Source organism: Penicillium solitum (genome assembly GCF_028829755.1).
Source record: "Penicillium solitum strain IBT 25940 chromosome Unknown utg000005l_segment0_segment0, whole genome shotgun sequence".
Lineage (NCBI taxonomy): Eukaryota > Fungi > Ascomycota > Eurotiomycetes > Eurotiales > Aspergillaceae > Penicillium > Penicillium solitum.
The window spans coordinates 1,972,290-1,997,285 of NW_027072125.1; the positions used below are offsets into that span (position 1 = coordinate 1,972,290).

Genomic DNA, 24,996 nt, shown 5'->3' on the forward strand with positions numbered 1-24,996 from the left:
GCTTCTTTTGCAACATGTTAATTCTTATATGCTAAAGATTCAGGACTTCTACGAAATCGAGACTAGCGGCGTTGATATAGTTTGACGCCTCTATCACCTATTCCACTATACAAATTTAAGGATCCTAGAATCATAAATACCATTGGAATTCAGACTACTTCTTATATATCGTCGCCTTTATTAATCTATATGCGAACCACTGAGTTATAGAGTTATAGAGAATATAGCGCTTAGGAATGACACCGCTTATTGCCTACAATTCTTTCTAGTTCTCTTATCATAAAAAGTAAGTTTTATAGAAAGGAAAGGCATAAATATGGCTTCATTTCCATATATGAAGAGATTAGACATTTTTACAATTTATTTTCTACACCTGTGAAATATTCAATTCCGTTACTACATACATGCTGTTTAGTATATTACTTAGTAGTATATCATTCAACAGCCTGTGCTGCGAAACGGGATGACAATTCTATCTGTTAATATCCGTTTGGGTATTGTATATATTCTCTACCGTAGCTATGGTCGCCGGAATGTTTCACAGGTCGTCCTGCATAAGCAGCTTGGGAGAAGATGTTGGTCGATGAGCATTACATATAGCGGCCACGAAGAAATAGAGACTCGAGCGCCGTTTCCAAAACACGAATTTAGCCTAGCGTTTCACCAGTAATTGGCCTAATTTGGGATAATTGACAATCTGGGTTGTCATATTCAGGGTCTTTGCCCCTGAGATTGAAGGGGAGGACCCTGCACTCTGTTCGGCAAATGCCGACACTCAAATACCGTATTACTTGTTAAATCAGCCTACCTAATTAAGTGGGGTTTAAGGCCATGGTCCAAAACGCGGAGTATGTCTCCATGTAGATTTTGAGTTGGAGGTACGCTAGCTCTGTCTGAGGATTCTGTTCTTCACCCGAGTAAATGCTCCACCGTGGGGCCCTGAAACATCGCCGGACCCATTCCGCGAGATATCTTGGTTTATTCAATTTCTATTAACCAAATAAATCGATGATTTCCTGTCATCCGGGCACTCTCGATTTGGAGTGTAGCCTACTCAACTTCTGATAGATGCCGAAAGCATATTTCCTAGAGGGCATTTGCGATGGCGTTATATGCATCCTTGGGGTTATAGCTCCCGTCGAACAGCAGTGGGTTCGAACTGGAGCGCCACGAATCCTAACAAAGTATGTAGTATTAGTATACAATATGATTTACCAGGGAGGAATGAGCATTTACCGGGTCAGCAACTCCCCAAACGGTGATCCCGACACACTTCGACTGGTTCAGGCAAGCTTTGACAACCTATAAACAAAAAATTGGGATTTAGTAGGGAGTCAAAAATACCAGTCATAGCATTGTGGGACTCACATTTACGTAGTCGGTAGAGCTGGCGCCAGCAATATCAAGCTCGGTGATAGCGACCTCCTTCGTTCCTGCGCTGGCTAGAGCATCAAGAGCTGTGAGAGGTTGTTAGCCAATTTTCGGTCGACAAGAAGCAAGTGGGTACTTATCCTGAAACTGCAGCACCGGCACCGGCGCTTAAGTGGGTTTGAGAGCCTTTGAAAGGTGTGAGCAATCATATACGGTGAGCTGCGATGGTAGGTATCTTACCGATTCCGTCAATTGGGACACCGGCAGCAATCCATTTCTTGACATGGCTAACCATACCACTCAGTTTAGGATAAGAGGCAGAATCCAGGCTGTGTAATGTTAGAATCCAAGCAAAATGAAAATAGCCGAGGGCTGCGACTCACTTGTAGTCGTTGATGTAGAGCTTTGCATCTGGGTCTGCAGCACGAGCTGTTTCGAAAGCGATCTGTACAAAGTCTTCGCCGATGACATCGTAGAAGACACTGTTACGAAAGGAACCATCCTCGTTGAATATTTCGTTTACAACGTCCTTAGGTTGGTTAGTAACGTAGCTTTGTAAATCCAATATTATCGATACAACGTACCCAGGCGTAGATTTTGCCCTTGTAGTGGTTCATCACCGTGGTAATGTGATTCTTCATGACATCGATCAGGGTTGTTTTGTCTGAGATAGAAGATACCCATGATGGGAGCTGGGAGTGCCATACTTGACGAGTTTAGCCTCTCTTGTTGTAACATGCTTGAGTTCTATAGTTTCGAGGATTTACCGAGAGTATGGCCGCGGATCAGTTTCTCATTTGACTGGGCAAAGTTGACCTAGAATTTGTAAGAATCAGGCAAAGAAGCAATTGCTGTGGAAAAGGTCGGGTCCATACCAGATAGTCAGACCCCGTGAAGGAGAACTGTCCTTGGGTTGCTATTTTTGCAAATCAACTTCCCATACTCTAATTATCCCGGGACAGTTGTACTTACGCTCAGTAGCATCCCACTTCATACTGTTCTCCGGAGTCAGTTGGCCGAAGTCAGCCTTGATAATTGCTGGGGTCTTTTCATTCCCGTTCAAGGTGCCCTGGTCACCAATAGTTCCCAGATATTTCTTCCCGTGGGCCTTGAATTTGGCATCAATGCTCACAGAGGCTTGTCGGGATTCAACGGGTCCGGAAATCACTTGGCCAGCGAAAAGCATAACTAGAGCAGCTGTCTTGACTTGAATCATATTGGGAAACATGTTGGTTCTTCAAGTCGATAAATGGAAATGAGACTGGTAGAAGACAGTTTCTGGGAGGATGAGAAGATATTTATATAGGACAGGTGCCTACATTTCTTTGGGAAGAGAAGTTGGCAGTTGAAATGCTAGCTAAAGGGGAAGTCCTTCCCCGATGCAAAACGGGGCTGTATCATCTATTTTTTTCACTAATGGGGAACGGAAGTTGTATTTTATCCAAGCCTCTAGTAAATAACTTGGATGGGATAATATTTGATCTTTGTTTTTAGCCTAAATGTTCGCATAGAAGGTCTCAGCCCGGAAGATATGTGGAGTAGTATAAATTGTACTCTCCATGAATACTAGCAAACCACCAAGCTCCAGTTGTCCTTTCAGGTATAGAGGACCCTTGCAAGTCCTAACCCCCACATGTAACGACAGGGCCCACAAATCTTGGCTTGTGCTCAAGGGTGGAATAATCTGTTTAGTTGAAACAAAGAGGGGGTCCTCAGGGGTGCAGATGACATCTACTGCGTGTAATTCGTACGTCGAAGGCCAACCACAATAGTTAGCTCCAACTTCGTTAAGTAGGGACTTCCTCGTTCAGCTATTTACATCTCCCCTGCCAAATCCCACTCGGAGGTGCCTGTGATTACATCTGACGTTCTTCAAAGAGGTTTCAACAAGGCACAACCCACACTGAGATGGTATAACCACCAAGAAAAAGTTGCTTGAAACTAGTGTGTTCGATAGTGAAACAGCCGTATAATGATAATGTATCAGTAAGAAATCAATCCGCCTAGCAATACCACCAAGACCCACGGCTAGACTCATGATCTCTTCGATGCATTTACCCAATCTCAGCCTGAACACAGGCTTGGAAAGGTTAATTCGATGTGGAGTTTATGCTCGCGATTATTTCTAGAAATTGAATTTTCCTATGGACTGATGTCTCTAGCTGATATAGTTTATTTTGGTCAATCTCCCTGAAGTCAGCAAATCAGAAACACACTAAGGGTCAGTCCTTTCCAACTGAAACATTGGGAACTTCACCTTCGAAGACAAGTGATTAGCTCAATGTATCGATTTATAATAGACAGACACAGACCAAACCATTCAATTTATAAGCCGTCTTTGGAGTATTTAAACAAGGTAGGTTCCTGACAAGGTGGTTTGTATCTGTCTTCAATCAAATAAACCACCATACACTAGGATCTCAACGACAATGAGATTCTCCCAGGCGAAAGCTGGCCTAGTGTCATCTGGCATATTGTTGCTCGCATCAGTACCAGTTGCCTTCGCCGACTGCGCGCTTCCATCAACTTATACTTGGACATCAACTAGCGCTCTAGCGAATCCAAAGTCCGGATGGACCGCAATCAAGGATTTCACCAACGTGGTCTTTAACAATAAACACCTCGTATATGCATCAACAACCGATGCAAGTGGGAACTACGGCTCGATGAACTTCGGCGCCTTTTCGGATTGGTCTGACATGGAAACTGCAAGTCAAGTCGGAATGAGCTTTACAGCCGTTGCACCCACTTTGTTCTACTTTCAGCCAAAGAACATTTGGGTCCTGGCCTACCAGTGGGGCTCGAGCACGTTTAGCTATCGAACATCAAGTGATCCTACCAATGCCAATGGATGGTCATCGCAGGAAGCTCTTTTTTCCGGAAAGATCACTAGCTCAGATACTGGCGCCATTGATCAGACCGTTATCGGTGATTCTACGCATATGTATCTCTTCTTTGCGGGTGACAATGGCAAGATCTATCGCAGCAGCATGTCTATCAACAATTTCCCTGGAAACTTCGGAACAAGTTCAGAACTTGTACTGAGCGGCACTACGAACGACGTGTTCGAGGCAGTTCAAGTGTACACCGTCAAGGGCCAAAACAAGTACCTTATGATTGTCGAAGCAATTGGATCACAAGGGCAGCGGTATTTCCGTTCATTCGTCTCCAGCAGTCTCAGCGGTTTGTGGGAAGCGCAGGCAGCAAGCGAGAGCAAGCCCTTCGCCGGAAAGACCAATAGCGGTGCAACCTGGACCAACGATATCAGTCACGGTGATTTGGTTCGAACCAACCCTGACCAAACAATGACCATCGATCCATGCAACCTGCAACTCCTCTACCAGGGACGAGATCCCACCGCCGGTGGCAACTACAATACCCTACCGTGGAAGCCTGGCGTGCTCACCCTGAAAATCTAAAGGGGATTGTGTATTCTGGAGGTGCATCGCGGTGAAGATGGAGCTGTGAAGACGAAATTGTGAGAGTTGTGATATGAGGACTATACGCGATCCGGATCATGAGGCGAGACAGCTCATGGGCGGATAAAGACAGAGTACTATCAGCCTGTTACATTAATATTTACTAGCAAATTCAAATCTAAGTACGGAGTAGAATCTCTTCTATCCGTTGCACAGCACCTGTTAAAAGAACGAATTGTCCAGTTGACTGAGGTGCTCAGCGAATGGAAAATGAAAGCCAAGATTTGCCCACCTGGGAAGTCTTCAGATATATATAATGGTTCCTCTCGTCTTATTACTTCAACTAACCAAATAAAAAGAAAATACTATGGCTAGTGAAATATATTTAGGTAGACCATGATCCTGAAAAGTTGACTTCGGTTACAAGGAGTATATCTGCTGCGTCCGCAGTCGAACTTTCAGGAACAAGTGTCATCAGACGTTGGGGAAAATGTATGAAACTTCCAGATGGACCTTTCATGGTTGTAGACATAGAATTATACACATGACCTTCAGGCTTCTTATAGTCCAAGGCAATTTTTGTTTTTTAGAGGGGCCTGCTGCAATCCTAAAAACGGAACTGCGAAGGGAAAGAAGGACAGAAACTATGGATTGGGCTATGCTATTAAATCGAGATGGAGAGCTTTGCAAAGATCCTAAATCTCAAAGGCGAAGGTCTCAACAGGATCTGCACGTCCTCCTTGATTGAGCTCTACTCCTTCCCTGACCTCGCAGGTTCATGAAGTGGCCAAATTTATCATCAAAGCTCAGAGTGATTAATGCTGTTTGCAGGAGACCTCCGATCGAAAAATTTCTTAAGAGCGTAGTTGACAAATTCGATGATCTCCAAGGCGTGAGACCCCATATCCGGATCGGAGACAATTCTTTTGTATGTAAGTACAGAGCCGCGGGAACTGCTTGCACTAGCATTGTACAGAGACCTGATCTGTTTGTGCCCTGTGAATTAGATCGGGAGCGACTAATCGACCAACCTGGCTATCAATGGAACGAGCAGTCAAGCGCCGGGTAGAGCTAGAGCGGAGTTCTCTGCTATGGCGACGGATGCTAAATATAACCTTATCGCGCCATAATTTGTGAATCTGACCAATAGCTTGGACCCAATCAAGATACGGCAGCACCGTGTACCAAGGGCACATGCACAAAGACACGGACTATCGTGGATCATGGCAACCCGCTCGACCGGATAGGACCACAGTCGGAACCGCTCGCATACATAGTCGGAACCGACTCCGGGAGGTCCTACCGCCCATACTATGGCAATTCCCCAGCTGCTGCGGTAACAGTGACCAAACAGCGACGAGATCGAGCTCGGGATCTGCTTCTACTAAAAGAAAAATGGGCTGGCCCTGATTCCTGTGATATGTTTGCAACAGTATAATTACAAAAACGAGGGCTTGGGCTGGAGTTCAAACTTGACCCAGAACCCGAACTCATCACAGGTTGCTAGTTGACTCGCGATCACTACCATTATCTAGGATGGCTGGTCGTATAACTACACATTGGAAGACGGCGAGCCCGTGCGGCAAAGAAAGGACACGATTGAAAAATCAGTCGGTGCGATCAAAAGGCCTAAAATTGAGCTTTCTTGGTCAGTTAAGTTGATACGGGAGCAGATCTGATCTCGACCTTGGGTCTGTGCCCATGGGTCCAAAGGTATTTGGAAAGCTTAAGGGATCAAGTCGGACCCACTGGTATATGGGGTTAAAGTCAGCTCCAGACTGATAATGAACTGTAATTCTTTCTCTATACATCCAGAGCTACCATGACTCGTCAGTGTGCTTGACCCCGACTTTCTATGCTCGGTTGCATCTGGACAGACAACCCCTTATCTATAATCCGGGGTCGAATAAGCTCTAGACTCCCCCTTGACAGCCCCCGAGGTGGCGAGGTTTGATATAGCGCTTTACAAGTACAAGGATGATAACCGAGGAAGGCGAGAGCGACGGAATCAGGGACCACTGAGAATAAAACCAAGCTTCGACGGAGTCCTTAGCCAATGGCTCTAATCTCCTTTCTGGCAACCCGACGCCAAGTACGGTGAGAGGAACAACGGAGTCACCAGGTGCAGTCTACTTGGGTATAGTCACCGCCACCATCCAAGTAACTGTAACCCCAACGAACATTGCAAATCATGCCCAGTATCAACCCCCCCGGACACCACGAAGGCGACCCGAGGCCAAATTTCCAATAATGCAGGTTTCCTGCACCACTATCCTGGTACCAGGATCTAACCATCTGCACCCAGCTAGCAATGGTAACGGAATGTCAACAGGCGGGAGCCCCGGGAGCACCACCCGCCGAGACGCACATATTCATAAACATTGCGCGGTGTAAGTACACTTTGTACAGCAGGAACACTGGATATTTTGTTACCGAGGATTAAAAAGAAAAAAGCTGTATTTCCAAATATGCAAATACGCAATCCTTCAATGTGTTGTGCAACGGTAGCAGTACATACAGGAGCAGCTCGCGTCCACGGGCAGATGGTGATCTGCTCATGCGTATAATGCGGCCATTATAAGAGCAGATATTCTCTCTAAAATGTACGGAGTACTCCATAGAATAAAGAGTACAACATACAATAATAGAATTGACCGTAATATTGTACTCCGTATGTATTCCGTTGTTGATAATTTCATCTCTTGGGTGTTGCGGCCCGCACATCTACGCAAGGGACGCATGTCTTTTCCAAGCCACTTGCTAAGGTGGCTTTGAGGTGTATTCTCTTGTGGGGATTGTACACCCTTGGGTATTACAGAGTTTGGGGCCAATGCGGCTCAGGGGATAGTAATGTGTATATTTTTGCTTGGCTGCTTGGCTGCGATGTATCCGTACGTATTCGGTACCTAGCCCCGTGTTATTGATTGCGTGGAATTAATATTGTTTTACTATTAATATTTTTTTCTTGCTTTTGTCGATGATAATAAGGCTGCCTGGTAAAGAGCATCGGCCATGGACTATCCAATATATTCGAAACCTCAAACTAAAAGATGCATACTCCGTAGGTCAAAAGGCATCAAGAAGATCGAGAAAAAAAGGATAAAAGGCAAATACTTGCTGAGATCCTATCTTCAATTGTAGTCAAGGGCTGGCTTTTCTCAAGATCGAAAACCTCGATATCTCTCCTCATTGCAATATAAAGTGAAATTGCGAGTACCGTTATGTGGCAGGAATATGCGGCCCGCAGGCCCATCGAACAGCGTCAAATAACGCGATACGGTTACCTTCTCCGGATTTGTGGGCCCAGTCTGGATAGCAATGAGACCAGCCCCCTAGAAAAAGCAAATAAATAAATAAAACAAGGCCAAAGAGACGGTGGAGGAATAATAATGATAATACGGAGTACACAGCGGCACAACCTCATAACATTGGGCCTCGCTACAGCTGCAATCCGCTGCTGCCGCAGGCCGAGATCCTGGTGGCGCTACCTAGGTGGTTAATCATGCCCATTTTCAATTGTTGGCCATGTCGTATACCACAGGGCCGAGAAAAAAAGAAACAATGCCTACTCCATAAAAGCCATAGGGGAAAATGGAACGGTTGGTCGAATTCGTAATGATCAGCTTCTTGGTCTGCCATCCGCGGTCCCCCGCTCCCAGTAGACACTGTCGATCCGGGAGCAGGGAACCGATCCCAATGGTGGTTCAAATCCAATTAACCTTGGGGCTCCTTTTCCTTATGGATATACTTTGTAGACAATAATTGTCCTTCGGGTTCGATGAATGCTTTGACTCTAGCTCCGGGTTGCCACGTCCGCTCATGTACGATGCCGCAGGGAAGCAGAATTTGGAATCACCAACTTGAAGAATCCATGCTAGTGGTGATTCGATACATACCTCGAGTCAGTGCATTGACACCATGCTGAAAAGAAAAAGAAAGAAAAAAAAGGGAGTGATCGCGAGCGAGACCAAGAGGCCAAAAAAAAAAGAAACAATGGAGATTGACTAGGATAATGCTCGGGGGTTGTATCCGCACGCCCGGAACCGCAAACCAACTTCCCCGAACTTGAAAATAAGCTCAAGATTCGATGGTCGCGTCGCGTCTACGGCTTTGACCCCTGGGGGCCTCAACTTCCCGACCCAGGCAGACGGAAAGCATTTATCTCCAGGTCTTCAGACCCGCGTTGTAGATTAGGTTGAAGGGCCGCACGGACAATGGTACTTGGACCAAGCGCCCGGTGGAGATAAACATTGTAGTATTCCGTACGGAGTACTTGGAAGCCTAACATTACTATTTTACCCACAAATTCCCGAGGAAAAAAGAAAAAAAGAAAAAGAAAGTGTAACAAAGAAAAACATTGAGTTGTGGGCGCAGCTGCGCGTACGATGTAGATGTAGTTGAAAAAGCCCACTACGCTGACGCACTGACAACGCAAGTAAGTATCCATACGGAGATGATCCATTGAAGTTGGAGAGATTCACCCAGGCCATGCATTAGTCAGTGGTTTATTAGCCTCTCTTGGCTTGCAGGTGATGATCTCAGAGGCGTCGAGGAATGACCGCTCTTCTTCTCTATCACCTGTCGTGGCTGATGTGGCCTAGGGATCGCCGATCGGTTAATACGATTGGATAGATGATAGTTTCCACCTTGGGCTTATTGGACCGCCCCTCAATTAGGTACAGCTTGCGACGGTATGTCTACTATTTCTTGATAGATTAGAATATTAGAAGATTCGAGGGTAAACTTGGTGTATTGGAGCGGGAAATATATTTATGGATACAACGGCTTGTTGCAGATAGCCTACGAGTAGCGTAGATAGCGGAGCAAATGTTTTTTTTTTGTGAGGGCGATCCATTTTTGATAAATTTGGACAATATTTGGAACATTTGATTTGTGAACAATTTGACGATCTTTGTGGCTGTTTTCTCTAAGCGTTGAAGTTGAGACGTTCCAAGGTTCCAAGCAGCCGATCACGGATCCCCCGACGGAACCATGGATCGAACAAGGTTATGTGACACTCATCCATGGATCACAGCCCTAAGCGTCAATGCGCAGAACGGACTCGACCCATCGACTACAACATTTCAAAGGGGCAGAAGTGGATGGTCCAATCACAAGATGCAGAAAGAAGTGATACGGAAGCTTTCGTATTGCCACACGCTCGGCTTTTGCAGCTATTCATTTTTCCTTGCATTAGCACCAAAAAAAGCCCATTCGCGCTTTCAGGAGACATCAATGTCATGTGGAGAAATATGCCAATCCTCGGGGTCTGGTGTCGGACGTCGGAATTGGGAGATCATGGACATGATCCCGTATTATTACTCCGTGGTATATTTATCTCGCCTGGACCCTGCCCCTAATCGAATGGCCCCGGATTTCTTATCCATCGGCAAGCTGCGGTGACTCTTTTTTTCTATTAAATTGACACCGTGGGCCGATTGTTGAGAGTTCCAGGTCCATTCTGTATTTCACAAGTTGTATTTTGCAAGTAACTACGTTTTAACAAGCGCAGTGAGCCTTGATCTTGTGAATTCGATTTTCATACCCCATACTATCTCACAAGATGGATATGAATCGTGGATATCCATTTCCTGGAGAGGTGCTGGAGCGAAGACACTCCGATACGTGCATCCCGCAGCAACCGCCGATGAACATGGTAATAGAACTTCCCGATTGCAAAACAGAAGGCAACAAGTATGTATCAAGTTTGGCTAATAATTAAATAGCCGATCACCCCTAAACAACCTCATACCGCCGAATACACACACCCACACTTCGCCATGATATACCTTGACCACAACGGCCAATGGCAACTACAAGCCTCACCCTCAATTGCAGGCTGTGAAGGTGCCATCTTCACACCAGATGTTACAGACCGGTTTATCGAAATGACGGGCCAGACCCCACAAACGAGTCCGCAGTTCACAAGTGAGCCAGATTTCTAGAATCTAAAGTTTCAGAGCGGCAACACTGACTTCTTTTCCCGCCCCCTTGCAGACCCAGCCCAAACACCCCACTCACCTTGGGATGAGCAACCGCCTTCTGGATGGGGGCCAACTGGCCAGACGAGGCAGGCTGAGATGATCCCATTCCAGTGGTCCTCACAGCAAAGCCGAAAAAAGTCAAAGCGTTCCAGCGGCTTGCCCAGGTCTCGACCTAAATCTAGCTCGCCGCCACCTACCACACCTCCACCTGGACGGACCGTTCTTCGTGTCGGTAACCGGGCACTGCTGCGACGGTACTACGAGAAGGCATTCGAGGATTTCCAGCAGCTCAACTGCCGCGCTATTGCAAAGTCCTATATCAAGCTTGTCGAGCCGAGGAAGCAGGTCCATTACCCATACAATGGACGCAGGGTTATTGCCGGTGTCTCACAGCGGGTTGACCCGGAGTTCACCAAGCCTGCTTGGTGGCCTGCTGGTGTCTTACACAAGGAGCCTGATCATCTGCTCAAGCCTGGTGAGCATCTATCCTTTTAGTATCAATGATATGAGAACATGGGCCAATACTAACTGACCATAGACCGACTGCGACTTCTTGTTCATATCCTCTGTGAACTAAAAGATAGCCACGGGGTCACAACAGACAAACTGCGAGACGCTGGCCAAGACGTGAGACGCCAGATTACCCCTGCCAACAGGCTGCAGGTTCTAGACGAGATCTACTTTGTGCGACAGATGGAAGAACAGTTCCTGGATGGTGAAATCGGTACGTGTCACCCTATCCCAACACAAGACCCAATCAGCAGTTCCACTAACCCTGTTTGTGCTTTTGTCATTACAGACGCCAGTACCTTGATTCAGGTAACACAAACACATTTACCAGAAGCAATCTTCCAAGACGGCGATGAAATATCATCTCGTGCACACGCAGCACCAGTGACAGCGTCTATGATGGAGGCCGAACATGACATGCAGGATGCAGGTGATAACCCCAGCATTTCCACGCTGGAAGAAGATGACTCAAAGCTACATCACTCGCATAATCTGCCCCTCTCACCCACCACTAGCGAGTCAAGTGGTCCACACAGCCCGACAGGTAGCTTCGGCTACCCAATGGGTGTAGCACCATCAGTGCATGTAATCCCCCCTCTCGAGTCCCCAAATGTCACAAAATCTATGCATCCAGACCCGAGTTACCTGTCCGGGTACTACTCGCAACCGTTTGTGTCTGATAAAGGGCCCGGGTTCTGGCCACACGGCAACCCTGCACCGCAGTTTGGATATTAATATTGTTCTGTTTCCTTCCCTCTCTTGTTTTCACCAGTACATACCTGGAGTTTGTGAGCGTTTGGCTGGACACGGATATGGGGTTTCATTGGTTGCTTTTTTCTTTATAATTATATTTCTTTTCTTACTTGGGATGGTTTATCACCTTGCTTTCATATACGAGAAGTCAGGGAGAATGTGCAATAAATGAATGGGACAACTCAAATATGGCGAAACACTACATTAGAACAGTTGCAATTAAAACTATAAAACCCGACTTATAAAGTTTTGCTGCCTCAGGCGACAACTTCCCACCTGGGCCAAGACAGCTCGCTGATTGGGTCCGCATGCCGATCCCCCAGCGCAGCTCACCGTCCAACCAACACTCACAACACAAGCACACGTCAAATTCTCACCTTCTCGCTGGCTCTTGTCCGAGTATATCCTCAACCTTTGTGACTGCATCAAAGCAACAGCAGCAGCTCTATATCGCCGTTTTCGTGCCATGCGCCAGTGAATCCGGAGTTATTGACTTTGTGGATCGCCAACCACAGTTCGCCATCATCGCCCAGTGAGTCCAACAAACGCGTGATCTACTGATAAGGTAAGATTGCCGTCGTTTTTTTTTAAATTGCCCCTCATGTCTACATAATGGCTGTGATTTTGGAGCACTCGCGCCTGTCTGGCACATCTGTACTAAGCTGTGCTCTTTGGGCTTGCAACTATGGGGATGCTAACATTCCATCGTTTCCTCAGTCGACCATATCCCAACACCAGGGACGGACCGACAATACTCTTCTTCCAGCAACAGTTTTTGATGGAAAGCACTAGCTCGAGAAGAAAGTCTGATCCCACCATGTCAGCCGAGCCGCTGGTCTCTACGCCAGGCCTGGACGAGATCAATGTGCCCTTCCCTTCAGACGACTTTACCGACAACGATGAATTCGGCTCTCCTTCCACAACCCCGGGAAGTCTGTCGCGCAACGGCTCCTTCTCAAACAGCAGCTCGTATCAGGAGGACTGGGAGTCATTTCCACCGCTGGACAAGCTGACTGTTTTCGACCTACTTGACAACATCCAGCTCTCACAGCGCCTGGAGAAATGGCAGCAGACAATCACCATGCAAAAGGAGAAGGTGCGCAAGCAGCGGGAGAAGCTCAAGTCGTCTTCCTTGAATGCCAAGGATCGTGTTGTGGGTGAATGGAAGCGCCGAGCGCCGACCGCCGATGAGAAGCTGGAAAAATATCGTGCTCGGATGAAGCAGGGTGTAGAGCGCCTGGGAAAGCAGTGGAACAAGACGGCAACTGTCACCCTCCGAGAGAAGATGTCTTTTATTGCTGGTGTGCTCAATATCTTCATCAGCGGCTACCTGATCGGTGCTTGCCCGGAGTACTTTTATATATGGTTTAGCGCCCAGCTGGCATATTTCATGCCCATCCGCTACTTCACGTACCATGCGAAGGGCTACCACTACTTCCTGGCCGATCTCTGCTACTTTGTCAATTTGCTCTGCATGCTGAGTATCTGGGTCTTCCCCAACTCGAAACGGCTCTTTATTAGCACCTTCTGCTTGACCTTCGGAAACAATGCGGCTGCAATCGCCATGTGGCGCAACTCCATGGTCTTCCACAGTATGGACAAGGTTGTCAGGTATGTTAGATATCGAAAGGTACACAGTTCGTTCGCTCATGTCTCTGCAGTCTCTTCATCCATATTATGCCACCCGTAACTTTGCACTGCATCGTACACCTGACTCCGGTTGAGAAACTGAAGGAACGCTTCCCTGCTGTCTACAACATCAAGTTCAGTCAGCCCGGGGACCCAGAGCATTATGGCCTTGGTGCCATGATACTCTGGTCCACGGCCCCCTATGTGGTATGGCAGCTCATGTACCACTTCCTGATTACCGTGCGCCGCCGCGACAAGATCGCAGCGGGTCGTCCGACCAGCTTCACATGGCTGCGCAAGTCATACGCCAAGGCGTGGATTGGGCGATTTGTGCTTAGTCTACCCGAAGCACTGCAAGAGCCATGCTTCATGTTCATCCAGTATGGGTTTGCTTTGTCCACAATGATCCCCTGCCCGATCTGGTTCTGGTCCAAATGGGCCAGCGGTCTGTTCATGTCTGCGCTGTTTGTCTGGAGCATCCACAATGGAGCAACTTACTACATCGACGTCTTTGGAAAGCGCTTCCAGAAGGAGCTGGAGCAGCTCAAGACAGATGTAGCACGCTGGCAGAGCTCTCCCGAAGGAACAACTAGTCCTTTGCTTGCCGCTGAGCCCAGTCCTCTCAGTGAAGCCATCAATGCACACAGCGACGAGAAGCGATCCAGCGTCGATCGAATTCCCTTGTTGGATACCGCCGAGGCCTCTTCTACCGATATCAAACAGGAAAGTTTGAACAAGGACTCTCTCGTTAGAGAGCGAATTTGAACCTTAAGAAACGTAATCTTTTGTTGCCATCGTTTACGCCAGTCCTTATATACCCTCGTTTTGTTGGTTTCTTTTTTGTTAAGATTCAAGAAGCTTGAGATTACTGAGCGAGTTTTCTTTTTAGCCATATAAATGTACAAAATTGGCTATTCAGATTGATGTTAACTATTTTGAATTATATTTGCACAATGAAATACTTCCTCTTTGTACAATCTCGTGCATGTGTTCGGCCTGTTCTAGACCTGCCCGGATATCTGTTTAACCCCGAGCAAAACCCGAGGCGGTATCGGCCGTCACGTGCAAGATGACTGCGGCAGTACATCACAACATCTCTCATCGGATCCGGTTCCAGGACATTCCAAACTTTCAGGATCATCAATTTATTGCTGTGATTTATTTATTTTATCCCTTGAACATTAGGCTTGATCATTTATTCCATTGTTGTTGCGCCTATAAACCCTTTACTCGTTGCTTCGAGCACTTAACTTTTTTTACCCAACGTTTCCCGCAAATGTCCGCTACGATGAGATCGACCGGATTGGTCCGCGGAACACCTGCTTTCCGGTCTGCGCTGATCGGTAAGTGTTGAAGAACATTGAGGAACTAGACGGCAATGGCAGTTGCTGATATTTCCCTCCTGGACAGCCCGTGGTCGTTCCAGTGCACTGAGCCCGGCCTCCATTGCAGCCCGCAGCCTTCTACAAAATGGCCGCGACCTGCCATCCCAAATATCGGCGCTTGCCATTCTGATGCCCCAGCGTGGATATGCGACCGAGCAATCTACATCGACCAACTCTTCTCAGAACTATCCTCCCCCCGGGTTCAATGCCGAGCAGGCCAAGAAGCCGCTCTCCCAAGAACAGACCACGCAGTCACAATCTACCGTTGCGCAGGCCCAGCCCGCCGAGACACAGTCAACTGTTAGCAAGACACCGTCCGCTGGAGTTGCCACAAAGACAAACCCTGAGGATCAAAAGTTGGCCGACAAGAAGAGCGCGAAGAAATTGACACTTGGACAAAAGGTCAAGAAGGAGCTGCAGCACTACTGGGATGGCACAAAGTTGCTTTCCACTGAGGTCAAGATTAGTTCGAGACTGGCGTTGAAGATGGCCGGTGGTTATGAACTCAGTCGCCGAGAGCACCGTCAGGTATGCTTTGCGCCACCCGGAATATTTCGATATTTTGTACCGTTTGGCTAACCCAGGCTTTATTATAGCTCCAACGTACTACAAAGGATCTAGGACGTCTGGTTCCATTTTCGATGTTCCTCATCGTTCCTTTTGCCGAACTCCTGCTCCCCGTCGCCCTCAAGCTCTTCCCCAACATGCTCCCCAGCACCTACGAGGGACAGAAAGCCCGCGATGCTAAAGCGTTGAACCTCAGATCGACCCGCAAAGAAGTCTCTGGATTCTTGCGCAACACCATCCGGGAGACCGGTTTGCCCTTGACCGCCGCCACCGTCAAGAACGACGAATTCACAGACTTTTTCCGCAAGATCCGTACCACCGGTGAATCGCCCTCAACAGAGGATGTCATCAAGGTTTGCAAGATCTTCAAGGATGACCTGACCCTTGACAACCTGTCTCGACCCCAGTTGGTTGGCATTTGCCGCTACATGAACCTGAACTCCTTTGGTACCGACGCCATGCTCCGGTACACTATCCGACACCGCATGCGCCAGATCAAGCGTGATGACCGCGCGATCTTCTACGAGGGTGTTGATTCGCTCTCCGTCCCCGAACTACAGATGGCCAGCGCCTCGCGTGGAATCCGCACACACGGCGTCTCCCCCGCGCGCCTGCGCGAAGATCTCGGCATGTGGCTCGAGCTGCGTCTCAAGCAGGGTGTTCCCTCCACTCTGTTGGTTTTGAGCAATGCCTACCTGTACACGCAGGGTGGCATGGAGTCCGAGTTTGCGTCGCAAATCGATGCGCTCAAGTCTGTGCTCTCTAGCATTCCTGAGGAGTTGTTCCACGAGATCGAGCTCGAGGTCCACAATGCCGAGGGTGCTGCTACCAACAAGCAGCGTCTTGAGGTTATCAAGGAGCAGGAGGAGCTGATCGAGGAGGAGAACGAGCAGAACAGCGAGAACGAGAGCACGGGTGTTTCGGCGCCTAAGGATATCGAGGATATCGACGAGAAGGAGGAGGCCAAGGTTGAGGCTGTGGCTGATGGCGCTAAGCAGTCTGCTGAGGCTAATGAGGCCTTGGTGGAAGGTGAGCGCGCCGAGAAGGCCGAGTCCAAGGACGCGAAGAAGAGCGAAAGCTCGTAGTTGATATGAATATGCTGGCGATTTGTATTTTGATTTAAGCCATTTGGTTTGTACTTGTCATATAGATGGTTGTTGTGTTTTGGTTGGCCCTCACTTGGTTTTCTTCCCCCTTTCAGTTCTCATCCTGTCTTATTTATTCTCGCTATGTTGATAGACCATTTGATCCCCGCTTCTCTACCTTATTTTATTGCTCTCTTCTCCATGTGATCTGACTGGTGTACTCTATTGATTCCCTTTGGCTATTTCCTATCTCGAATACTGTACAACTGCATCAAGTGGATATCTGTAAAGTGAGTGGACCCAATAACTCCAGTGCATTTCTCTCATTCATCAAGTACCTATAACACTTTGAGGTACTCCGTAAACTATTCTCCGATGCGTTTATATTATTAGTCACCGACACCGGCATTCTCAAGTTACCTCGGCTACTACACAGGCCAACCCCCATCTTTCCCCAGTATAGCCAATTGCCCTACGGGAGTACTAAGTACATAGTTCGGTATAACGAACTATTTTTTTTTTTGAGATGAGACGACAGCTCAACCTCCTCCGACGACTTCATTTCAGTACCACCAACCCCCAAAACCAAAACCAACTCAAATTCTTCCACTCCAACCCCAGCACTCCCAAGCCCGAACCCCGAACTTCCAAAATAATGGCGCCCCTAAATCCCACATCGCAGGTATGTGTAACTTGTTCTCTGCAGCTATCCGAAATGACCGCGTGTCCACCTGTGTAATATGAATCTGCTGTGTCCAATTTGCCATGCGTATCATCCCTGCCATATTTTTTACCCCCCCTGTTTTCCCCCTTAAGCCACGGGTTGTCTTAAATTGCCATGTTTCTTTTCTTTTTTCCCCAAGGACGATCATACCTGGATGTGTATCCAAGGAGGTATGGGAGAGATAGGGTCATTTGAGTTTCGGCTTCAAGTCTTACATGTTGCCTCTTGATTTTGGGGGAAAGAGCGAGATGGAACATTTTTTTCTTCCCGTGTGTCTAAGACAAGTTCTTCTTCACGAGTAAGAAGGTTTTTGGTTGTTTTGTTTCAACCGAGACCTCACCGTTACTTCTTTCCTTCTCCCCGTGGATGTCCATCCCGATGTTAAAACACAACCCCCCTTAGGAGTATTCTAAGAATATCCTGACACTTATGACGTATCTATAGGAAGCAATCAGCAGACTTCGAAACTACATCCCCCCGCCAACAATGTACAATTCGGTCCCGCTCAGCAGACGGGCGGCTGTGCTGATACTGCTCTTCGCCGATGCCAAGGGTGACCTTAAGGTCGTTGTTACGATCCGGGCTATGACACTAAGTTCGTGTAAGTCTTCCAAGGGGAAAAGATACATGGATCAGCCCTGTTTTCAGGTGGCTGCATGACATGGGTTGGTTGTTCGGGAGTAGGCTAATCTTGTTCGGGTGTAGATGCAGGCGATGCTGCTTTGCCTGGTGGTAAGTTGACATTTTCCCCCAAAATAAAAAGAGAAAAAAAGAAAAAGAAAAAGGCCGAAAGCTGAGTCAAGTTGGTCGCCTTAATATGAATTGGGAAAAAGAAGAAGAAAACATAAAAAGAAAATATAAACTGATGCTTCCTTCTACTCCTTAGGCCGAGCAGATAACAACGAAACAGCCTTCCAAACGGCGCGCCGCGAGGCAAGTGAGGAGATCGGCCTCCCCGACATTAACCAAAAGCTTCCACCCCCATTCAGCGTGGAGCATCTCTGCGAGTTCCCGGCTAATCTGGCCAAAACGGAGGTGGTTGTACGTCCCTGCGTCGCTCTCCTCCACAGCTATGATCCACACTCGGGGCTGAATGCCGATCCTGAGGTGTCACTTATTCCTATTCTGGATGCGAGAGAAGTTGAGGCTGTTTTTACTGCGCCATTCCAGGACTTTTTAAGCGAGGGTGTCCAGAATGGACATGAATGGTATCGTGGGGCTTGGGGGATGTGGCATAATTCACAATGGAGAAGTAAGTCTTTTTTTTTTTTTTTTTTCGAGATTGCTTTTTTTCCATATGGAATACCATGCCGAGGGTGGATGACATAGAATGTTTAATTTAGTTTCTTTGTTTTCCTAAATGGGAAAATAAGGGGGCCAAAAGGAGAGAGAGAAAAACCCATGTGGATACTAACGAACGCCACTAGTGCACCAGTTCTTTGTTCGTGAAATTAGTGAACATGGGGAAGAACAGGCCGATCATGCCTATCGTATCTTTGGCATGACCGCTAGAATTATTGTCGATGCAGCCCGTGTCGCATACGCGCAGGAACCGGAATTTGAACATAACAGTCATTTTGGAGATGAGGAGATGATCGCTCGACTTCGTCAGTTGGGCCGATTAGAAGAGAAGGCAGCCAAACTTTAGTTAGAAGAGGACTGTGCGGAACAGAAAGGGAACATGTCAGGCCTAAGTCTCTCGGAATTAAGCCCAAGTATATCCAGTATCTAGGTACCTAATGTATACCTAGGAATAAACCAATCAGATGGCCTGTTAAGCGGAGCAAGGGCGATCCAAAATCCTTGCGTCAGTTCGTTTGACGATGTTTACTTTTGTCTTTTGTATTTGGTGGTTTGTGGTTTGGGTATGGTATATATGATATATGATATTACCGTATATTATTCTTATATATTATCTGATATACCTAGGTACTCTCCTTACATCCGATATTAATATACTCACTCTTCCCCTCTCCAACCCTGTTCTTTGTTACTTTATCTTTGATGGATTATTTTTAATACTTCCCCATTGATTCGACCTTCTCGAATCCCGAACATGCCTTCCCCAACCTTTTCGAATCACAGTCGAATGGCACCCCCCGTCCGACCATCTCGTTCACTAGAAGGACTCGAGCGAGTAATCCCACCACCCTCACCACTATCACCGCAAAACCCCTTCTCAACACGCTCCGATCTCTTTCTCAACAAACCACTCCCCGCAAAACCCCTCTCCGAAGAACCAGAATGCTCGGCAATGTGGAGTGACTCCAGCGACAGCGACACCGAAAGTACACTCGATAGCATCACTGGAAGTGAACCCCGCCACTCAGCAGATAGCTATCCCATCTTCGTCAGTTCGGGCTCCGACTTCGACGACTTAGTCGATCACCCGGCTCCATCCGCCGATCAACTTCTGAGACTATCCCCGCAACCTCCACACAAACGCACGGACTCGATCGATATCAATATCCCGCCCTCGATTGCTGAGCCCTCAGTATCGGTTGCCTCTTCATTTTCTGATACACAGTACGGACGTCCATCGCATTGGACTCAAAATCGCACAGGCACAAATCACTATTTCCGCGAGAAAAAGTGGGATTATTTCCCCGAATTGGCGCCTTCCGCTCTACAGGCCAGTGGCCGCATCAGCCCGAATATGGTTACACCGAACAATAAAACCCGCAAAATGGGAAACCCACTAGAGTTCGCCAAGGGAAAGTACCGATGGCATTCGCTCGACCGCGGTGGTCTCGGTGGAATGCGCGACTCGATCAAGACTTACGTCCACCGCACTCTATCGCGCGACTCGACAGCAGATAATAAGTCCAAGGAAATCCCCCGCCCGGCGACAGCTCCCATGGACCGTCACCTCAATGATGTAGGAGGTGCACTTGGCAGCACTGCGCCAACACCACAGCTCTCCTCCTTGGTCTTGGACACGAATGTCGCTGTCCGAGTTACATCGGTGGATACATCCTCGAGTAGCGAGTATGACTATACCAATCACAAGTTCCATCTTCAAACACCAATCTCCCCAACGTCGCCTACTTCGATCTCAACGCCGACAACGCCCCGCCCGAAACAACTAGCGGTTCCCCTATCCGCGTACCAGAAACACGGGCCCGTGATCTGGGAATCGTCCAAATCCAAGAAGCGGAACGTTCAGTTCCCGAGATATAAATCTTCGCCCGGCTCGCCTGCAGAGCCATCTTCATCTTCGGCCCCCAACTTATCTTATGCCAAGGCCAGCTCTTTGTCTCCGCTGCGGAAGCAGTCCCAGAATAATACCCGAGGGGTGTTCCTGGGCGCGAAGAAGATTGCAGCGTCGAAAGATGATCGCAGAAGAGAGCAGTTGAAGGCTCAGATCAAGTTGGTTGGGCCCGTCAACCCACATACTTATGTGCAAGGTGATTCATGGGTTTGAGGTTTGGCTTTTGCCTTGCTGAAACTACTTTGACATTTCTTGTTTTTTTTTTATTATTGTTTTTCAGCACTCACTACTCATCTCATGACATCTCACGACCAACATATCATATCTATACCTATACCTATACCCTCTTCGCTTTACAACTTTGTTCTTGCTTTGGATTTGACTGGATCATTCTATCTTCACTCGCCTCTCAATTTTCTATGTTCCTTCATTTCCTTTCTACTTGGGCATTTATGTCCTATCAAGCTCTCCTTACATACCATGTTCTATTTCTTTATGTATTTTCGCCAACCTTTGGGACCTTTGTCAATACTGTAGACTTTTACAGGCGTTTTCTGAGCGAGGATTTCTGGCTTAACATAGGTTGAGCCGCTGACTCTAGACTGAAAGTCCGGTTCAGCTCTTTAATTTGAATTATTACCTATTTGGATTTCATGAACATCAACACTAGCTTTCGAATTCACCACCTCAATCTCGGATACTCAACTGCATCATTAAACTCAAGTAACCCGCAATTAAACTTATCTGCACAACACCTATATCAAACCATTTATACAGATGCATCTAGTTAGTATGCGTGGTTTCTTACATGTATACATGTACATACATCCTGCAATCCAAGATGACCAACGTGGATCGCCACTGTCAGGCAATCATTCCAGTCATATTTAATACACATCCGCCTTCCCAGCCAAATGTTAAGTCCACTCCGGCCCAGTCTAGTCGTCGAACCTACATCTCACCTACTGGACTTTGTATGTTCCCATTGGTACATGGTTGTAAGGGTAAGGGTCTTTATATTGCAGGCCTGTCTGTCCAAATAATGTATCTAGACAAAAAACCAGACTGGATTCTAAATTCTCAATGAGGGGTAAACCAGACACATGAATGAAATCTCGTCGATTCTAGTGTAACAACAATTCGAGAAGAAAACCCCCATTTTCCGAGTGAGTGTGTGTAACCACAACCTCGTGTCGATAAGTAGTTCGCGCTAGAACTAGCGGTGTCTGTCTCGATGAGCTGTTCGTTGATGATAGTTTGTGGAATGTTGTGGTACAGGACTTCAATCAGGTTTTGGGGGGAGTGTGCTTTGGCTTCTGGATAACCCCTCATTTTGGATGAGAGTTGTCACCGACTTTTCGGATGTGATGTACTTCGCTCCATGTGGATGAAGGGACATGTGGGTAGGTACATAGGTGGGTTGGCACGCTAATGCGGTGTGTTCTGCAGGACTAGTGAGATGTCATCGTGGGTGATGGGTCATAATTCTACGAAGATCTAGATTTTAGATCGGGTATGTTTGCTTCATGGGTTTCTTGGCTTAGATGGAGTATTGAACCTTGGATTGATATTAATATTGTGTCATACATAGTTATATGTAACTACTTAGTTTGGTCTAAGGTTCCAACACATGTAGGCAAGCATGCCCTAACTACGTATACCTAGGTAGTCTACTTGTGCCCGATTCTCAGGGCTGTGACAGTGAGAAATTGAAGAAAAGGGTGCCCATAGATTGACTGCAAGCTTGTTGGCATCAAAATTGGGTTATTTTCACTATTAATTAATCGCCCAGAGCCTGTCATATGAGATAGGCTATGATGCATGAGAACAAAGAGGTGTAGAATAAAAGACAAACTCAAAGTGACCACCACCCTCCCTAGCGGAATTATCATCAATGACCGGAGACAGACATTTCGATCAGGGTCCTGCTCAGGCTAACCTCCTCACCCAATACATCAACAAATTGGACTTTTCAAGCAGATATTGGATCGTCACCATCGCCAGCCCATCATGAGAGCTACCACCTGTGGCATATTTGTCGGCCTGGTAATGGTGCTCTTCCAAGTATTCCTGGACTGACAAATGCGAGAAGCGGCAGAGTTTAGGATTCTTGTCGACGTCCAAAAGATTACTGCAGGCATCAAGCACATCGTGTATATCCAAGTCGGGCATACTCAGCCTTTCCATCCGCCATGTCTCGACTCACAAACGCAACCAATACATCTGAAGACAGCGGTTCGAAGGCAAAAAGGACCCACTGGAATGCTCGGTGGGCAATTTCCGGCATGCTTCCCCCAGATCTTTTGATTCTTTTTTTGAAAATCTCAGCGTACGCTGCCTGCAAGCCCTTCGGCAACCGTCCCAACCGTTTCTGGATGTCTTTCTCGAGTTGGAGATCTAGAATTTCTTTGATTTGCAGGGCTGCCCATTGGAACCTAGATAGCTCCAATTAGCGGGAATCGCGAAAAAGTGGAATCAAGAGTAATGACAACTTACATTCCTTCACTCTTCTCCAAAAGAGTTCTAACGATTTCATCTCGTAGCCCCTCGGAGATTGGCTTGTTCCGGTGTCGGCCTTGCTGTGCATCCTCGATTTTCTCCCGGACGAACTTGCTGATATCGTCTCGATTGTCGGTAGCCTCAACACTGAGATTTGCTTTCAATTTAAGCCGTCGCTTGATATCGTTATCGCGTCTGCTAGAAATCAAAACTTTGAGATTGGCAGATTGAGATACCAAGCGATCGATTGTATCCATGAGATCTTCTCGATCTTCTACATCGGTTTCATCCAGGGCATCCAGAATCAATATTGTCTCGGAATAAGCCTTGGTCAATGCAAGAACAAGGCTTTCGCTCTCTTCGAGACCCGGCTTTATTGATGCTGCGCCTTTGCGTTGGTTCTCTTTATAGGCATCAACGAGAGCCTGTTGAATAGCACCGTCCGATGGAGACTTGGATAGTTGCTTGACAAAACTTTGCAGGATGTGCGTTGGTTTACGACGTGAAGCCTCGTAGCGATTGCAATAGAAGTAAGCTATAGCATTGTCTGACCAATGATCGGTGACATGGTCGATGACTCGAGAAGTAAGCTTGGTCTTGCCGGCGCCGGCTGGTGAGTAAATGTTAGCTGTATCTCTCGGGCCTCAGTAGCTCTAGGGTGACTCACGAATGCCGTGCAACCATAATATTGTTGACTTTTTAGATGATTCCCACTTCTTATATTGTCCATGCTCAAATAGCCATCCACCAGTGTTGGCTGTGCGTCCTTTACAAACAGTCTTGTGATGATCCTCGTACGGAATCCTAGAAACCCACTTAAGGATCTATCCGGCTTCTTTTTCCTGTAGATTTTTCCAAATAGCAGTAACCGTGGAAGAAATCGAGTCCGATAAATCCTTCATCATCGGGAGTTCCAGTAGAAGTTTTCGTGCTTCGGATGATTCGGATCTATCACAGTTCTGTGCTTCGATTTCTGCACGAGTTTCGAGCTCTCGACATTGGTTCTCCAAGGCTTTAATGTCATCAGACGACCAGAATGCAGCAAAGGCTCTTTGCAGAGAACCTTTCTCGTAGACATGAGCTGCTTGGGCCAGGAATCTCAATATGACGGTGTAGAATTCCGTCAAAGCCAATTGGAGGTTCTGGCGTGCTAGAGCCGAGCCCTGGGATGATTGGAGGAGAACTTCATACAGTCGGCACCGATAGAGGATATAGCAGATCCTATTAAGGCCACGGAAAAGAGCTTCCATCTGGTTTCGCTCTGATTGAACCACCTGCGTCAGGTTAGAGATTGGAAAGCGCAAGTCCAAGGCACAAGTACCTGAATTAAAAACCTAATGCCGGCCCAGGGCACTCCAGCATGGAGTGGATCGACATTCGACGCGATGTCTCCTGCTGCCTTGAATTTGTCCAGCCAGTCCAGAACTTTATCTACCGTGTCTCTCAATTGAACGGTGTGGTCGCCGCATCGGAAGGTCCATCTCTTTTTGTCGCAGATTTCTCGCTTGGCTCGTACATCTCGCAGAAGTATTTCCGGTATCAAATCAGTGTCACTTCGATCGGCCGTCAAAGACCTCGCTATCACTTCTTGTTCTTTGTTGGAAAGACGGCTATGAGCTTCTGCCCACAGCTTATCATTCATCTGCTGAGAACATGGAGGGCTTAGATCCCCAGGTAGCTGTGTAACTTGTGTGTGTGTCTTTCCTGAACTTTTCCCTGCGAGAGAGTACTAGACGACGATTCTGCTTGCTGTGAAGCTGAATGTCCAGTTTGTGACTTGCTTCTTGGGCGGAAGAAACTTTTTAGCTTATTAACTTTCAAAGTCATGGATGGCTTCATCGAATCGAGTGTCTAAACGA

The 24,996-nt window shown here is 47.3% G+C and overlaps 8 protein-coding genes across 8 annotated transcripts; 6 read left to right on the plus strand and 2 right to left on the minus strand.

Moving 5' to 3' along the window:
• Nucleotides 1-1,086: 1,086 nt before the first annotated feature.
• Nucleotides 1,087-2,599, minus strand: N7455_008370 (endo-1,4-beta-xylanase; the record flags this gene model as incomplete). Its single annotated transcript, XM_040959002.2, has 10 exons — nt 1,087-1,176; nt 1,237-1,302; nt 1,369-1,457; nt 1,528-1,557; nt 1,612-1,700; nt 1,755-1,900; nt 1,956-2,077; nt 2,139-2,187; nt 2,247-2,287; nt 2,344-2,599. 10 exons carry the CDS (start codon nt 2,597-2,599, stop codon nt 1,087-1,089), a joined length of 978 nt encoding a protein of 325 aa, XP_040810504.2.
• A 1,201-nt stretch (nt 2,600-3,800) lies between these two features.
• abfI (putative alpha-L-arabinofuranosidase) lies at nt 3,801-4,790 on the plus strand (the record flags this gene model as incomplete). The annotated part of the gene is made up of 1 exon (XM_040959050.2): nt 3,801-4,790. The coding sequence occupies one exon, from the start codon at nt 3,801-3,803 to the stop codon at nt 4,788-4,790; it is 990 nt and encodes a 329-aa protein (XP_040810494.2).
• Nucleotides 4,791-10,353: 5,563 nt separating this feature from the next.
• N7455_008372 (DUF2841 domain-containing protein) lies at nt 10,354-12,019 on the plus strand (the record flags this gene model as incomplete). Its single annotated transcript, XM_040958984.2, has 5 exons — nt 10,354-10,446; nt 10,517-10,718; nt 10,788-11,249; nt 11,313-11,498; nt 11,574-12,019. The coding sequence occupies 5 exons, from the start codon at nt 10,354-10,356 to the stop codon at nt 12,017-12,019; spliced, it is 1,389 nt and encodes a 462-aa protein (XP_040810603.2).
• Nucleotides 12,020-12,345: 326 nt separating this feature from the next.
• On the plus strand, nt 12,346-14,431 carry N7455_008373 (glycerophosphocholine acyltransferase; the record flags this gene model as incomplete). Its single annotated transcript, XM_040958954.2, has 3 exons — nt 12,346-12,569; nt 12,755-13,648; nt 13,699-14,431. 3 exons carry the CDS (start codon nt 12,346-12,348, stop codon nt 14,429-14,431), a joined length of 1,851 nt encoding a protein of 616 aa, XP_040810552.2.
• A 511-nt stretch (nt 14,432-14,942) lies between these two features.
• N7455_008374 (MRS7 family protein) lies at nt 14,943-16,703 on the plus strand (the record flags this gene model as incomplete). Its single annotated transcript, XM_040958995.2, has 3 exons — nt 14,943-15,009; nt 15,077-15,579; nt 15,648-16,703. 3 exons carry the CDS (start codon nt 14,943-14,945, stop codon nt 16,701-16,703), a joined length of 1,626 nt encoding a protein of 541 aa, XP_040810609.2.
• Nucleotides 16,704-17,871: 1,168 nt separating this feature from the next.
• On the plus strand, nt 17,872-19,075 carry N7455_008375 (NUDIX hydrolase; the record flags this gene model as incomplete). The annotated part of the gene is made up of 4 exons (XM_040958950.2): nt 17,872-18,028; nt 18,133-18,159; nt 18,314-18,679; nt 18,855-19,075. Coding segments are annotated over 4 exons (771 nt in total), but the record flags the coding sequence as incomplete, so codon positions are not given.
• A 441-nt stretch (nt 19,076-19,516) lies between these two features.
• N7455_008376 (uncharacterized protein) lies at nt 19,517-20,851 on the plus strand (the record flags this gene model as incomplete). Its single annotated transcript, XM_040959017.2, has 1 exon — nt 19,517-20,851. One exon carries the CDS (start codon nt 19,517-19,519, stop codon nt 20,849-20,851), a length of 1,335 nt encoding a protein of 444 aa, XP_040810566.2.
• A 1,927-nt stretch (nt 20,852-22,778) lies between these two features.
• N7455_008377 (uncharacterized protein) lies at nt 22,779-24,779 on the minus strand (the record flags this gene model as incomplete). The annotated part of the gene is made up of 5 exons (XM_065605860.1): nt 22,779-23,073; nt 23,135-23,747; nt 23,805-23,961; nt 24,007-24,411; nt 24,459-24,779. The coding sequence occupies 5 exons, from the start codon at nt 24,777-24,779 to the stop codon at nt 22,779-22,781; spliced, it is 1,791 nt and encodes a 596-aa protein (XP_065460809.1).
• Between the last annotated feature and the right edge of the window lie 217 nt (nt 24,780-24,996).